This window comes from Artemia sp. Qi Xiang Cuo, chromosome 10 (genome assembly GCF_049724085.1).
Source record: "Artemia sp. Qi Xiang Cuo chromosome 10, ASM4972408v1, whole genome shotgun sequence".
Taxonomy (NCBI): Eukaryota; Metazoa; Arthropoda; class Branchiopoda; order Anostraca; family Artemiidae; genus Artemia; species Artemia sp. Qi Xiang Cuo.
Genome location: NC_142803.1, coordinates 42,034,111 through 42,051,387, shown reverse-complemented (window position 1 = coordinate 42,051,387; position 17,277 = coordinate 42,034,111). Strand labels below are relative to the sequence as shown.

General features: G+C 32.8%; 2 protein-coding genes across 3 annotated transcripts in view; both read right to left on the bottom strand.

Annotated features, from left to right (window-relative positions):
• LOC148947776 (uncharacterized) overlaps positions 1-7,972 on the bottom strand; it is an 83,064-nt gene extending 75,092 nt beyond the window's left edge. The window contains exon 1 of the mRNA XM_089095430.1: positions 7,838-7,972. Coding sequence (XP_088951556.1) covers positions 7,838-7,930 — 93 coding nt within the window. The 5' untranslated portion in view covers positions 7,931-7,972. The remainder of the gene's footprint in view (positions 1-7,837) is intronic.
• A 3,596-nt stretch (positions 7,973-11,568) lies between these two features.
• Positions 11,569-17,277, bottom strand: part of LOC148947775 (uncharacterized) — an 87,402-nt gene continuing 81,693 nt past the window's right edge. For both annotated transcript variants that reach the window (XM_089096233.1, XM_089096232.1), the window contains exon 4: positions 11,569-15,266. In XM_089096233.1, the coding sequence (XP_088952359.1) occupies positions 15,058-15,266 (209 nt within the window). In that variant the 3' untranslated portion in view covers positions 11,569-15,057. The remainder of the gene's footprint in view (positions 15,267-17,277) is intronic.

Genomic DNA, 17,277 nt, shown 5'->3' with positions numbered 1-17,277 from the left:
TAAAAGACATATGTGCCCCCAGGGCATAACTTACAACGACTTCCCCTGGGTCTTGGGGGTTTGTGTCAACACCATAGTTTTCATTATCTCATTTTTTAACTATTTTTAACAACACAGCTATCTCAAAATTTTTACCTGATACATTTGGGAAAAAGGGGTTTCAAGGGGGGGGGGAAGTTGCCCTCCGATCTCTTTTGACTCTTAAAAAGTGAACAAGAACTTTGGCACAAATTAGCCCTCTCTGAAGTATATACAAGCATCCCTTTAGATATGCATCCAAGCATATCTAAAAATTGTAATTTGATGCATTTTGGGGGAAAGGCATGGGATGGGGGGGGGTGGATTAGACTAGCTGCTCTTTGATCACTTTTGACTCATAAATAGTAACTTTCATAGGTAGGTAATATAGTAACTCATAGATAGGAACTTTCTATTTCCAATGAAACCATTTTCATAGTGGAGAGACCATTTTCATACTAGCAACAATTATACTTGGAAAGAGCACTGAATGAGGATTTGATTGGTACTAACTTTTTGTTATTATAGTGTTTCCTACAAACCAGGAATGAAGGTATATTAATATAACATGCTTCATCTTAGTTCTACTGCCAAAAACCATACATAACTGTTTGCCATGATACACTTTGAAACCCCTTTAAAGGCTCAAAACGGAACTTACAACAGTGGCAAGAAGTGTATTTGAAAGGAGCATTAAACAGTATTTTAAGTGGTATCTTCACCTTTTAGATACCAAAATAATAGAAACGTTGCCTAATATACCAAATCTAGCTCTGTGTCTAAGACTGTGTTTGGTAACATAACCATTCCTTTCTTTACAATTAGGTCTGACACAGCCGAGGCTAGCTTACCAGGTAGATATTAGAACAGATGAGCTTTAGTGGGTCAAGACAAATGGTATTTTTATCCTATTGGTAAATGTACTGTTGTTCCGGTAACTTTGCTAGCTAAAAGATTAAGAATAGGTATAGAGCCCTAGACTATGTACATCATTCTGGTCAATGGCCTCTTCTGGAGGGAATACTTTAATAATAAAATTCTTACTTTACAATACACAAAACAAAAGTATTAAATGGATTTTGAAGCGTTTCAGAAATTTTAGTAACAACTTTCTACTGGCAAATATCAAACAACAAAGTGCCACCTTCAAGGACTCAAAATTAAATTTACAGAGTAAGTAACTAGTATATTTGGTAAGAGCATAAAAAGATGTGTATATTTGGTGAGAGTATAAAAAGATGCATAGAGTGGTGTGTTCACCTTCTACCTAGTAGTGTAATCTAAAAAAAGGTGAATTACTGAATAACCTTATTATTTCAAATAAAAGATTTGGATATTATAAATGATTGCCTAAGATAATTACATGTCTGCCTAGTTAAAAATTTTAATTCAATTGTGAAAAAACTATAAACTTTCTTTGCTAAATATTAAAATTATTTTGGTAAGAGAATCATAGGCAGCACTATGTATGAATTTTTTTTTTTTTTTTGGTTTAGAACAGGGCACTTTGTATTGAAGGAGGTGTCATAGAAACTTCAAAAAGGGCTCATTTGATTAGTAATTGAAAGGGCTAGTGCTCTTTTTAATAGTCAAAAGTGAATGGAGGGCAACTAATCCTCCTCCCATTCAATAAAAATTTTGAGATAGCCATTTTGTTCAACATGATTGAAAGGTCTGGAAATTATGTCTTTGAGGATGACAACCCCCCAGCCCTCAGAGCAAGGGTTGTAAGCTAAATACAATTTATACAGAAAAAGTGATTGTATAAACTTTGGAGGGGGCTCGTTGGATCTGTAATCAGAAGTTCTAGTGTACTTCTTAATATTCGGAGTGATCAGAGGGTGGATAAACCTTCCCCCCCTCCCCACCAAAAAAAACCTTGTACTTTCCCAAAATGCATCTGATAGAAATTTTGAGATGGCCATTTGTTGTTGTAGAAACATCAAAAAGGCTCACTGAAAAGACTCAAAGGGCTAGTGCCCTTTTTATTAGTCAAAAGTGATTGGAGGGCTACAAACCACCCTCCCATGCCCATCAATTCCCAAAACACATCTAATCAAAATTTTAGAGAGAGGCATTTTGTTAAGTGTAGTTGAAAAGTCTGGAAATTATGTCTTTGACAACCCCCATACCTTCTCAAGACCAGAACTTAATTTGCACTTAACTAAAAAAAAGACTGTGAATTGTCATTTTAGTATACATATGGTAATATATATTCCTCAAAGTTTTAATAATTTGTGATTTATTAAAGTTTGAAAAGTTAAAACATTTTAAATGTATTTTGTGTATTTAAACCATACAATAATTAACCAAGTCAAATTCAAAACAAGCAAAAATTAACATGGGTAGGGCCATCTCAAGACCAGACCATATTTTGCATTCTACTGAAAACAAAATACGTTTAAAATGTTTTCATTTTGTTTTAACATGTTTAAATATGATTTTGCTAGAAAATGACAGGGGAAGTCCTCCCCTTTGCACTTCAATTACAGTCCAAGTGTCTGGTGCTTTTTTTAAGAGAAACAAGAGATTGGAGGGCAAGCAGCCCTTCACTTAAGCCCATACATTTTCCAAACGCACCCAGTCAAAATTTTCAGACAGGCATTTTGTTCAGCATAGTAAAATGGCAGCAACTATGTCTATAAGGATATTGTGCATGTCAACCCCCCACAATTATGGAATTGGCTCATTGAGCTTTAAAACTAAATGTTACTTTAAAATCAATCAAAAGGTCTTGTGTTTATGGTTGCCAACAAGACACCTCAGCAATATATTGAGAACTACTGGGGGTATTAAGTTGAAACTTTTGGGGATACTACTATTACTACCTCTACTCTTACAATTTAAATAAATAAGAAGAGTGTAAGTGTATCCAGGTTGTCAAAAAGCATAGATATAATTTTTGGGGAATGTTATTAAGTTTTATTTTTCAGGTCAGCTTCAGAAGCTATAAAATTAAATTAAAAAAATCTGTTTCTGTCAAGATTAAAAATTATTGAAAAAGTTTCTTCAACATACAAATAGCAGCCCATACTATGGATTCTTATAGAAAAAACCGAAAAGATGTAAAACATTATTTTCCCATGAAAAAGACTATGTCAATAAAAAATGAACAGAAATTAATTTAAAAAACTGTTCCACAAGACAAGTTTTTCAAACAAAAGTAAAGAGCTATATTAAGCCAAGAGTGAGCAAAAATAAAGTCAAATAATCTTCCAAGCATAAAAAAAACACAAATCACTATGAATAAATAAATGAAACTCAAAACAAACAGAAATTCCAATAAAAAAGCTGAGTCAAACTCAAGACAAGTAAAAATTAACATGAGCAGGGCTAATAACCTCTATGCCTTCTCAAGACCAGAACACAATTTGCACTTTACTGAAAACAAAATACATTTGAAATATTTTCACCTAAAACAAAAACTAAATAAAAAAACATCAAAACCTTCAAAGAAGAAATTTCAGTATATGTCAATTAAACAGACAATCCAAAGTCATTTGTTTGTTTTTGTTTCAGTAAAGTGCAAATTGTATTCTGGTCTTGAGAAGGCATAGGAGTTATCAGCCCAGCTCATGTTAATTTTTACTTGTTATGAGTTTGAATTGGCTATTTATTGTAATTTCCGTTTGTTTTGATTCATTTAATTATTGATAATTTGTGGTAGTTTTATGCTTGGAAGATTATTTGGCTTTATTTTTGCTCTTTCTTGGTTTAATGGAGCTCTTTACTTTTCTTTGAAAACTTTGTCTTGTAGAAATTTTTTTTTAATTAATTACAGTTAACAGTGGATATTAGCAGATCCTTAGAAGGAATCACGTAAATCAAATTGAAGTGGCACCATTATATTTCTTACTTTATATTCCTTCCAAATATCATATTTGTATTTGTGACAATCTTCCCTGCCCTTTTGACCTAGATAATATAAATCTATAGTGTCCTACATCTCCTGATGATTTGTATCCTTTACATACAAATAACAGTTCAACAGGGACAAATCCTTGTTTTTTTTTAAGATTGAACCAACACAAGATTTTTGGCTATTTTGTCATATATACAGTGACTACCTTCAGCAGATAAACTAAAATAATACAAATTGAACATGATTATTTAGACAAAACAACAAATTAATTACAAATTGTTTAACACACTTATTTTCTTAAAGCAGCTACAGATGCAAATCTCTTTGACTTCCCAGTTTCCAGGTCATTGGCCTGATTTCTGCTGAGAAGATTCATAATTAGGTAAACAAAGGTTAATGGTATTGACAGAAATGAAATTTATTTTATTTGAGTGTAATAAATTATCAGAAATTGAATTTAAGCCAAATTCAGTTGAGCATAGTAAAATGGTCTGGGAAATTAAAAACATGCTCAGATAGAGCTGACATGAAATTTTTAGGTTTTGATTTTTCCTTTTGGGTTGACAAAATAGACTCTTGATGTTTCCCTAATCTAATTTTTTAATTCTGGCTAAAACATCCTACATAGGAGCTTCTGCAAGTACAGACACTACTTTACTGCTCTATTGAAGTTCCATCCTTTCCAGAATTCAGAAAACTACTTGAAGTATTACTAATTTTCAAATCTACCTTAAAACCATTACTTTGTAAAATTCTTTTTAGTTTTTTGCTCAACCCTGGAACATATGGTAAAGTACAAAAAATATCCTTCTCTCCAGATGTCTCTTAGACTTCCTTAGAAGTCTTGAGATTTCTAGGATGGCATAATTATAAACTGATGCCATTTTGAATAACATTCTTGAGAGTTTCATTGGTATATCTCTAGAGAAGGACCTGTAGAGAAGGAAACATGTTAAGAAAACAATGCATACTTCATAATATACAAAATAGTTGTAGTTAACACATTTGGCATGCGGACCTGCTACAATTTACCCCTCTCCCCTAATGTGTGAATAAATAGCCAAAACTATATATTTCCTATCTATTCTCCCAATGCTTCTCACTTGTTTCAACCCATGTAGCTGCAAACTGAATCAACTGTGATAAAATGAGAACCAGAAAAACAAGTGACAGGTGGCAGAATGCATTGGAAATATATAAATCAGGCTAGGCCAATATATTTGCAAATCAAGGGGGGGTGGGGGGTGTAGAGTATAGCAGGGCTGCATGTAAAATGTGTTAGCTGCAATTATTCTGTATGTTATGAAGTATGAAATGTTTTCTTAGCATGTTTTCTTCTCCACATGTCCTTCTCTTGGCATATACAGTCTTATTCACTTAATTCAATGGTAAAATTTTCCAATTAACTCACTAATAATGTAGCTAAGATATAGACATACCTTTAGAATCATAATTTTATCCTGAATCCAAGTATAACACTAATTTCTGCTGGGGATAAACTTTACCCCCTCCCTCTGATGTGCAAATATATTCCCTGAATTGTAAATCTGCAATGATTTTTTTCATTATTTTGACAAACTGTCATATCAGTTTTAAAAAGAGGACTTAAAGAGAATTTAAGAGCATATATATAATTCAGGGTATATATTGGTAAATTTTTTGCAGTTCATATTATTGACTTATGAATAAAGTGAACATACCACTCAATGCCTTTTTTTATGCTCTTTACAAATCTAATTATCACTTTTACCACAAATAAATTTTACCCCCACTCCTATATATACCAATTCATGGTATAGATTAGCACATTAGGGGATGGGGGGGGGGGGTAAAGTTTAAACATACCTCTCATTTGCACCAGAAATAAATATTATCCTCTCCCCTTAAGTGTAAATATATATCCTGAATTGGTATGTATAGGGGTGGGTGTAAAATTCATTTGTGGTAAAAGTGATTAACATATTAATAAAGAGCTTAAAAAAGGAATCAAGTGGTATGTTCACTTTATTTGTAAGTCAGTAATGTAAACTGCAAAAAATTTAGCCTAGGCCTACCCATATATTTAAACATTAAGGAGAAGGGAAGAAAAGTCCATTTCTGGCAAAAGTGAATGTTAAGCCTATATTTGGATTCAGGATAAAATTCTCATTCTCAAGATGTGTCAAGCCTATTTCTTATCTATCTCATTAGTGTGTTAATCAGAAAATTTACCACCTAATTTTCAAGATACCAAAAAGCCCCTAAAGTAAAATTTTACCCTAGGTGGTTCACAATGAGGTAAAATTCTACTTTAGCTACTTTTTGCTATCTTGGAAAGGGGTTAGGTTAGGAAAATGAAACTTTCAGGGATGGATCTACAGGGTAAAGTATGTCCAGGAAAGGTATTTTGAAGTACCTACCTCTACTCCTTCTCTCTCTAGAGGGTCCTGACCTTTGATGACCTTTAAAATATGTGTGCTATAAAAGTGAAAACTTGCAAAATACATATTCTGCTTAAATGAAGAACAACAAAATTGTTTTCAGCTTCACAACCTTGCTCGATCCCAATTTATAAAGTTTTAAAGATAGGCTATGCAAATACATTTCCTAATTTTGGAAAAAAAAACATTGATATGGCTTAAAATTCTACTTAAATAACAGGAATTATATTTTAAGAACAAAAGCTAGAGAAAAAGAAACTAATAACTGAATATTAAGGTAAAATGTTTTTTTGCCAAAGTTTGAATAGGGTAAGACACCCAGTAGTCGGCCACCTGCCTATTCTTGGACAGAATGTAACTAACAGGGAACCTACCTCTAGGCTAATGTGCTTAGAAAGTTTTTAGAATGCAGGTGTCTAGAGGTAGGTTCCCTGTTAGTTACATTCTGTCCGAGAATAGGCAGGTGGCCGACTACTGGGTGTCTTACCCTAGGCCTAGGCTAGGTAGGCTATAGGCCTGTCATGTAGGCAATTTTCAGGACTCTCTAGAGGGAGAAATAGTGGATTCCAAGATAGCCAAAAGTAGCTAAAATAGAATTTTACCCACAATGCAAAATAGGGTAAAAGACCTCTTTTTGAGAAAGACCACTTTTCTTTGGCATTTTGGAAAAATAGCAATGGGTTTTTGGACTGTCCCTTTTTTACTACAGTATGACACAATGCAAGTGTAGAGCCAATCATCTCTCACTAGAGCCAGTGGGAGTAATTTGTCATCATAAATCCAATGTGTGGTCTCTGTTTTGACAAGCAAGTGAAATGAAAGAAATATATATTTAATATTTGTGATTTATAGAATAAAAATCAAGAAATAAGAGTAGTATTTTTAGAATCAGAAGACAATCAGCTTTCTGTTTATATGTGAATAAAACTGAAACACTAAAAGGATATATACATTAAAATAGGATAATTGGTATTTCCAAAAAGAGGTCTTTCTAGGTAAGTCAATAAACTAATAATTTTAAGTGAATAATCTTAAATAATTTTAATAATAACCATGTTGTTGCATAGCTTGGATTTTTAGCTATTCATTGGCCTATACAAACCTTTCCAACTCTAATTTGATAACAAGATATGAGGTTTTAAGTTTTACATAATTTTGCTCAATTGGTTACTGGTCTTTTACCCTAGTCTAAAGTCAATCTGAGAAAATCCAAACCTTTGCATATAGTCTAGGGTATAACCTTGCCTAATGAAGGAGGCTGAGGTGCATATTTCATGAGTAGCAATTAGGATATTTGGAGTCAAGCTTGGACTAGTCTATATTAATCTTTAAGGTAGCCTAGCAAAGTTAAGCCTAAGTTACTTAAACCTCAATAAATTTACATCCCCTGTGGTAATCCTAAAACTTTATTCCAGGTTATTTTAATCTACTAACAAGGTCAGATCTGGAATAAGTTGAGGATAGCCTAGACCTGGAGTAAAATTAGGGAATAGTCTAGGCCTTAATGACTTTTAGCTCTGAAGAACAGGCAACTTACATTATCGTTTCGCACATTAGTAGGCCTTTCATAAGGCTTAATTCTCGACTGTCGTGTTCCTTTTATCCTAGATAATCTATTCTCTTCCTCCATTTCAGAGATGATTTATTCAGTTTTTTAATTTTTGGCGGAATTTCACGTGTTTTGAAATTGAAGAAGGTGAAGAAAGAAAATGGCATGGACGAATGGCGGTAGATCTGTACCCCAGCGCTACCTTTAAATTTTAGTATCAAGAACCAATCAGCAGTAGGAAGATCAAGAATTTATCAATAGAAATACATACGTTTTGCTTATACATACTATCGCGGATTTCTGTTTCATTTCACGAGATCATTGTATTTTACCTTGCCGTTCTTGACTTAAGTCACTTCACGTAAAATGTAAAACTGCATATAATTGGTCGCCAAGATTAAACTACTAATCAAAAGAAAATGCATATTCTTAGGATTCTTAAGTGCGATAGGCCTACTTAGCCAATGTTTGTACCTATAGAGTATCGAAAACTTATAAATGGCGGAAAACAAAAATATTCAACGCCATTTGGAGTTTGGTCACTTTGTTTGACCCAAACTGCTACATACTTGTCTCTTCAGTTGCTTTCAATGCAGAAGAGGGTAAAGGAGGCGGAAGTTTGTCCCAAGTACACTCACCAGCTTAAGGTAAAATAGTCTTATTAACTTGCTAATATTTTTCAATTTAATCTAGCCTTTGTTTGTATAGACTGTATGTTGACTTTAAATGATTCTGGAAAGCACGTTTATTAATGATCACTTGTAGGGAAATCTCAGCTTTATTGCTATTGTTTTGTAGATTATTCATATCAAATATCTAATTTTCAGTGTAAATGTCTACTTTTTCAATGAATTTGCCGGGCTACGCTACATTTTTCGCTATTTTTTTCTAGTCCCTATCCTACCATTTTAAATTGCCAAAGTCTCAATTCTTGTAAGTTTTCCACATTCTTTGGTTAGTATTGTATATAACTAACTGCCAAATGAGAGCATGTCTTGAAATCCTTAGCTAAGAAGAGTAACAAAGGAATATTTTCTGTCTACTCTTAAGATTATGAAATAAAATAAGTGATATTATGAGCATTGGAATGCTAAAGGTTTTCATATCATACCATAAACTTTCATTTCAAGTGCAGAAATATCCTCTTTCACCAGTTATTTAACCATTGGTAAAACAGACTTAAGTATTTGTCTACAGAAAACCAGGGTAGGCCGAGTTTAATTTCTACAGAAATGAATGCTAACTCAAAGATTTACAAATTTAGTCAAAACACTAAATACTACAACAAAGGGGCGTGATTTCACAACCTTTTTTAAGCCACACACTGTAATTTTTACATATTTTTCCATTTAAATCCTTAAATTGATGAGTTTTCTCAGAGGTTTGAACAAATATGTGATCTTTTATTTTTGGAATGACGAAATAAGCCGGAAAAACGAGTGACAGTAAAGGACACGAAGGACAAATTTAAAGATTTTTTAAGCAATGATGGTTCCGACATATCTCAGAGACGTAACATAGATTTTTTGTATAAGTGTTGCAAGCCAGGGACTGCAGCTCTACTGACGCAAAACACAAAAGGATCATGCATTAAAAACAGCTCCGATAAGACAAAAAATGGAAGATAAAGTATTCTTCTAGCCTTATCCCAAGAATGCCAAAGATAAATAAAGAGGGCTTTTTACAGAACTTTTCGAATTTTCCTAAGAAAGCTGCTTAGCTCCTTTAACTAACATTTTCGCTACAGTTTTAGGAGATATGTGATGTCATTATTCTGGCTCAGCCAATTAAAACTCAGCCAAAATTACAAACAAATATGGTAATTAAACAGTAAATACAATAATCGGTTACGAAACTGTGAAAAAATACATCTCTAAATTTTTATTTTTATCATTTCATGGAGATATTTAGGCAATAAGACCATGGGGTCCTTGTACGCTTTAGTCCTTATAGTTTTTAGTCTATCTTTAATTTGAAACCGGTGACTGCCTACTTGAACTCCATAATCAAAGAAACGAAAGCTTTGTGGAGGAACTTCAGATATTCTCCTATGACACATATATTTAGATTTAAATTGAGTTCACAAGCTGAAGGATCTGGCCTATAGATTAATGAAAATCAAAATTTAGCCCCAAGGTAAATATTTTTAATAACTTTCCAAAATTTCTTAACCAATGTCTATACTTTTCATAAATATTGAAAATGTTAGACCTTCTATCACTTTTCTCTAATATACTGGAATCAGCAGCATAGAAAAAAAAACACTAAAAAACAAACAAAAAGGACAAAACCAAAGTGTAACTCGCAAAAAACAATAATATTGCAACCAGGCCAGTTAGATTTTCTTAGTTAACCCCAATCAATCACGAATCTTCAGCTCTGAGAAAAACCGTGTAACGTTGTAAACCGGGGACCCAATTGGGCCAATTTGAAAAAAATTATTTAGGGGAGGTGAATTTTTTGGATTTTTTTTAGTGAGTACATGAAAAAAGGGCTTTTTAGATCTAGCAATTTTAGTTTCTGTTTTTTTAGAAAATAAAAAAGCTTGTTTTCAAAATTTAGGAGAGCATTTGCCCCTTCCCTAAGCGATACCCCTGCGGATATTTGAAGAAGAGGGACGAATTTTATTTAGTAGGAGTACCGTTTTGTAAACCAAAGTGTTACTCCCATAATGCAATAATATTGCAGCCATGTCAGTTAAATTTTCCCAGTTGTCAACTACCAATCAATCACTAATTTTCAGCTCTGAGAACAATTGTGAAACACTGTAAGCCGGGGACCCAATGGGGCCTATAAGAAAAAATGTATTGGGGGAGGAGGATTTTTTTGGATTTTTTTTAATGAGTACATGGGAAAAAGTGCTTTTTAAGTCTAACATTTTTGGTTTCTCTTTTTTGGAGAAAATACAAGACCCTGTTTTCAAAATTTAGGAGAGCATTTGCCCCTTCTCTAAGCGATACCCTTGCGAGTACTTGAAGAAGAGGTGACGAATTTTAATTTAGTTGGAGTACCATTTTGTCCCACGGCTGGAGGATCGTTAAATTTTTAGGAAGTTCTTGTTTTATAAGAAGAGCAGAGAGCAAAAGGACATGTTTTTTTGTGTTAGGGGGAAAGGAGAAGCAAAATGTATGTGCAGTTGGCTACTTTATTTGTTTATGCCTTCCGTCTGACAGGCTCTTTAGCCATTTTTATACATTCTTCTCATACTTAGCCTTTATTTGTTGGCCTGAAAAAGTTGGAATATATTGGGAACAATATATCTAGAATATATGCCTTGAGTAGTCCACTGCAAATCCGTTGAAAAGAATGAAGGGATTCACATGCCAAACATGAAGCTAGTGACTGCAGGCCTGTAGAAATAGTTAAAACTCAAAGAGGGTCTGTAGGAGAAATTTCCAAAACCCTTCACTATAGGCACACTCACCTTCTTCTGGAAGGAAAAGAGCTACAAATCTACAGACTTCGAGGAAAGAAAGAAGACCATTCTGACGACGTAAAAATTTTCAAAGGGTAATCTGTGGAGGGCTTACAAACAAACCTATTTTTGAGATATAGCCTTTTATCATCTGGAACTCGTGTTGCAGTGCTAGATAATTGAACTTTGTTTTAGTGCAGTGGCACCCTGGTCTATCCTGTTACCAGGTATACGATATTTATGTCTCTTTTTTTCAGAACAGTATTGCACAAAACATCCTTATAAATAACACAAAATATTAGAATCAAATCATTTTATTAAGAGAAATAGAAAACGTGTAAAATGTACAAAATGTCTCACATTCGGTTGCAGAAAGGCACAGTTAATGAGCCAAATTATAAATCGTTTCTCTGTGGCAAAATTTACCCAAACCTTAAAAGGAAGAAGATGAAATGTAAATTCAAGGAATAAAAAAAATTTAATGGGGAGAAAAAAAGTGTTTCTTCTAAAACGTACGTGGCTATCCTTGCAATTTATAATTTGGCTCACTTTTTTTTTTATAAAGATTAAACACAAGACTAGACATTCTCACCCTGTCTACAAAAAAAAAAAATACTTACTAAGTAAATAGCTGCTCAAAAAGGACGATTGTCACTATTAAATATATAGCAAACAGGAGACATAAATGAGTATATCGTAGGTACATAAAGAGACAAAAACTCAAATAAATCCAGTATACACTTTTAGCAATAAAGAATTTCAGCAAATTTTTCCTACAGATAGAATAAGATTTACCCACTTATTTTAAAGTTCATTTACCAATAGTAGTTTAGTCAGAGGTAGCTCCATGTTTTACTGAAAATAATCATTTAACTCTAAGAGCAAAACCCCCAGTCTTGAAGGACTCAACCCAATATGAACGGATTCATTTCTTTAAAAAGATTGAAAAAGGGGAAAAATTGAGAAAAAAGATAAATTACTGGTGTAGATAATAATTTACTAATTCTCTAGTTGGAAGAGTTTCTGGGATCTATTTATTTTTATCTATGCTTTAGAGCAAAGCATATTGTTAAGTGTGTATTTTAGTATAGATTTGATCAAATCGGTTGCTAAAAATGAAAAGTGTACCACTCAAGTTTTATTCGTATTTTTGATGAATTTTCTTAAGAGCCCTGCCAGTTCCTTTTAAGCTGATACAAAATAGGAATATTTGAAAAAAAAAATTATGATTATGTCCGAGCAGACTGAATAATTAACCTCATCTAGTAACAAGCAATGGAATGACCAGGAAGTTTCGTATACGATCTTTTGTTTCAAACTTCAGAGGTTTTTAAATTTTTCCGTCTATTTTCTACTGATCAGTTTTTATTTCTAGGTCTCTTTGAGTCACACAATTTATAGTTTATGTTATATAAACATCAATGATGGAGAAAAATTAAGAGGATTAAGAGAGTCTGGTTTTGTTTAACTAGAACAATGTCAACTAGAGTCGCATAACTCTACTGTACCAACAAACTACTAAAAGCAAACAAAAAAATTTCAGAATTCAAAATCAGCACAACAAAAATACACTTCAAATTAGAAAATAGTCTAGACTACAAAATCTTTGGTTTGAGCTGCATGTCATCTAGTGACTAGAACTTAAAGTAAGACAGACAACCATATAGTTAAAAAAATTAATATTAAAAGAATAAAAACAAATAAAGGGTCATGGATAACGAAGGTTTATTTAGTTAAAGAGTCACCAACTTAAAATAAATATGATCTTATGTCTCACGGAGTTTACCTTACTTACGTTTACATATGTATATATTTACTTAATTTTTGACATTTTTCACCAAATGACTCCTAATCCTTGTATTTCAATCAATGAATATCTCATAAGTTTAAAATAAACTATGTGTAACTTGACACTTTTTCGTTATTTTTCCTTCATTTTATTTCCTCTGATTCTAAACACATACACATCAAAGGGCCCTTCAAAATTGAGACTGTATGGCATTAATAGAAAGAAAAATTGCCACAATTTTTTTTTTCGCAACTTCTAGGGTATCAAAACAGTTTAAGAAGGATTTGGTATTAAAGTTGAGAAATATAACTAGAAAATAACCTGAATAGATTTGGCACGCTGGATTTGTTTTAGCAATAATCTGAATTTTCATAAAGTACTTTCATTATAAATGAAAACAATCATGGCAAATCGTGGGAATAAAAGTTTCCCTTAAACTGTCAAGACACCAGGGTTGTATCCAGGGGGGGAGGTACCCGGTTTGAACCCCCCCCCTCTTTCCTAAATGTTTTTCTGACTCGTAAAAGCGCAACAAAAATGGATATAAACAAATTTTGTATGCGTTTTTGTTTCATTATAAATGAAAACAATCATGGCAAATCGTACGAGTTTCAAACACAATCCAATATCCAATAAATCATCTACATTATAAATGGTTTGAGGGATTTTTGAGGTGCTAAAGAACATTTTTAAGGTTTTCCTTAAAAGAAGAAAAATTTTTAAATTCATTCGATCCATCGCTAACGTCGGATAGAAAATTTCATCCCACGAAAAAAAACCCTCATCTTTACCATATGATCAACAGTTTTATTCTAGTTAAGATCCTCTAAAACTTCAACACTTTAGAAATCTGATTTCAACTTTGTATTCGTTCATCTGTGTATACTCAAAAAACGGGAAAAAATTTTGAGCACCACGGATGTATAAATGGACAGTTAATATTTATTATAAAATACAAAAAAAAAATTATTTTTTTAATATTACATATTTCAGGAATACATAACATATAAATATACTTAAAAGGCAAAATTTGTCTGCTTGAACTACTCCTTCTCTCTACCTTAAGGGTTTTCGGAGGCAAAAACCTATTCGTTTGAATGAACCTTACGGCACTAACTGAAGCATTCTTAAACCATTTTCACTCCTTATTGATATTCTTATGTCATTCCAAAATAACTATAATATTTTCATTACTTACCGAGTGAACATTTATAAGAATGCACACTGATTAATACGATTCAATGATACCAAAGATCCTAAAAAAGTATAGAATTTAACTTGATTACTATGTGACCACTGATTTTAAACTATTTATGATGATGTGTTAACATTACTGGATGACATCTCTATTATTCAATCGAAGGTTCAGGACAAGCTTTTTTTTTAGTTATTGAGATAGCAAATTTAAACAAACTTTAACAAAAATCATTAGCCAACTTTAATACTCTTCTAAGGAATATTCTTCACACCCATCGAGCCGTTACAACCAGATCAGCCTTTTTATTTTATTGTGGATTAAACTTTGGAACATTGTGGTTGGTGAAGAAAAAATTATAATGCTTTGGTTCACTTTAAGAAGAAGATTCGATACATTCTATATTCCAACTATGAATTTTAAATATAGTAAATTCCTGGATTCATTTGTTTATTTACGACTAAATTCCACGCCTGGACTGCAAAAAGGAACATTTTTTTCTCTCTAATCTTTTTTAAGTTGTGGTACTTAAGTGTTTTCTACCCCATGGAGAAGTTCTAGTTCTTGGGGGGATTATTAATATGTTGTAGGACTGATTTGAACAGTGAGTTTCACAGCAACAAAAAACAAAATATAACGAATCCTGAATTCAAACTAAAACACTGATCATTGTCGTTCACTTTCGTTTGGTATATCGCTATTGAGTCGTACTGACAAAGATCTAGCTTACACTGAAAAAATAACCAAAAAAAAAAAAAAAAAAAAAAAAAAAAAAAAAAAAAAAACGGAAGTTTACAATACAAAGCTTGTCAACGATCCAGAAATTTCTTTTTGTCTGATTTCGCATTCATGCAGCTAGACTCTTCATGTTTGTAGAGGTATGACTTGAGTGCAAAGGCTTTTCCACATCTATGGCATGTATGAGGTTTTGAGTTTGAATGGGTTTGGACATGAGCGCGTAAATTTGATTTGTCTGCAAAAGCTTTTGAGCAAATAGTACATATAAAGGGCTTTTCACCTGAAAAAAAAACTATTTTAATTATTTATGTTTGAAAAGAATATCAACCATATTAAAAGACAGTAAAACTTGATATTCTGTTGCTATTAGGCTTTTTAGAATTGTAACTTCCCTTTTTTCCCATTAAAAAAGGAACTTTAAAAGCCAAAAAGGCGCAAAAATTTGACTATAATTAACAAAATTACAAACAGAGGTAAGAAAATTACAATGGCAACGATATGATCCTTTGACGCTGAAAGGGACATATTCGTTTTGTCGTATAGTATATGTTTAAATATTTTGTTATTCCAGTAATCTGTACAATTCAATGTCAGGCTAAAACACACTGGTAAAATTGTCTCTCTCTTTCTAAAATAAGTTATAGAAAAGCAGCAGTCACACCAAAAAAATAAATGTTTGAAGTTAAACAATATCAGTTTTTCAGAATAATTGTCTATGGATAGTTTTGCTTAACAGTTTGACTGACGGCATGTACAAAAACAAGCTGTGTGGGAAATGTGGATCTATCCCACTTTCCAAGGCTATATCGAAAAAAAGGTTGAGATGCCTAGGCTATATTTCGTGGTAAAGAATGAAGATTGCCAAAGATTGTTCTTATTGACCGTCCATCTTTGGCCAACCAAAAAGAAGGTCTTTCCCAAACGTGGCGAAAAAAGGTCATAAGGAAGAGTTTGAAGGAAATTGGATCTTCTTTGGAGGGGGTAAAGAGTGAAACTTTGATCCGAGTAGGGTTGTAGGAGCAGTGTGCGTAGCTGTATTGGCCCCAACCGGTTTGGTACCGAGTTTTTAGTACCAGTATCAGTGTTTTAAAATGCAAGAGAAAACAGAAAAATTTTGCATGAATAAAAAATTTGACGTAAAAACAGTCAGTTAGTGTTTTTCCTACTTAAAGGAAAAGGCCAGCATTAATATTTTTACAGGCCCAGCGACTAATTTTCAAGCTGGAATACTATTTTCGCACTGTATCTGGATTTAAATTTATTTTTTAAAGCAATTTTCCTTATTAAGCTCAATGTACTGTCCTACAATATTATAAAACGCATTTGTTGTTGGTAGGGAACAAGTCCATGGTATCTGGACCGTTCTTACTGATTTTTTTTTTGCTGCAGAGTCATACGCTTGTCACCCATTTACTTGAATGTTCTATTGACATACCAGATATTCTATACTGAAATAATATTATATGAACATAAAAGAAAAACAACAGAGAAAGTAAGAACTGTTAAATTAGAAAAGTTCAAACTCAGATAAACATAAACTTGTTGCATAACATGGCGGATTTTTCTTGATTAAAGTGGAAGAGATTAATAAGTTTAAACCTAAAGTATTGGCAAAATAGGACATCTGATATCTTAATGTTTCTGCCTATTCATAAAGTCTGATCCTAGATCGGCATTGTTCTGCACCATTATTAAATTAGTGCCAGAATTTGTCTGATAAAATTTCGTAAGATTTCTCCCTATTTTTGGGTATTTCAATTTTTTCTATCGTTGAAAGTCTACCAATATTGGGTTCACTTTTCATGCTCGCTGTAATGCTTTTTTTTTCTGTCGGCAAAGAATAAATATAGAGAACACACTCCTTTTTGAGTAAGTGATACGTGTTTGGAGTAAAAATGAGCATTGGAGTATTAGAATTTTCCACGAGCAGAAAGATTAAGAATTATATTAAAGAGAAGAAGTGGAGATGGATAATTGAGCTTAGTAAATGAGCATTTCCAAAGTTAAGAGTTTAGGCAAGTTTATCATTGATGGGGAGGGAGTAACAGGATGACTTTTGAATTCTGAGCTTGGAAGAGAGGAAAGTTTTCAGACCTCACTAAAGAACATAGCTACAATTTTTTCATACCTGTCGTCTGATAAGCTCTGCTGTAAGTCAAAATGATAACTGACGATGGAAGTGTAATCAAACAGTTCGTGGTAACGAACTGTAAGTAAGGAGCGACCCGGCTCAATGGTAACCGAAACTCTAGAAAACGGTATTTTGATACAAATAGATACATCAAAAGAAT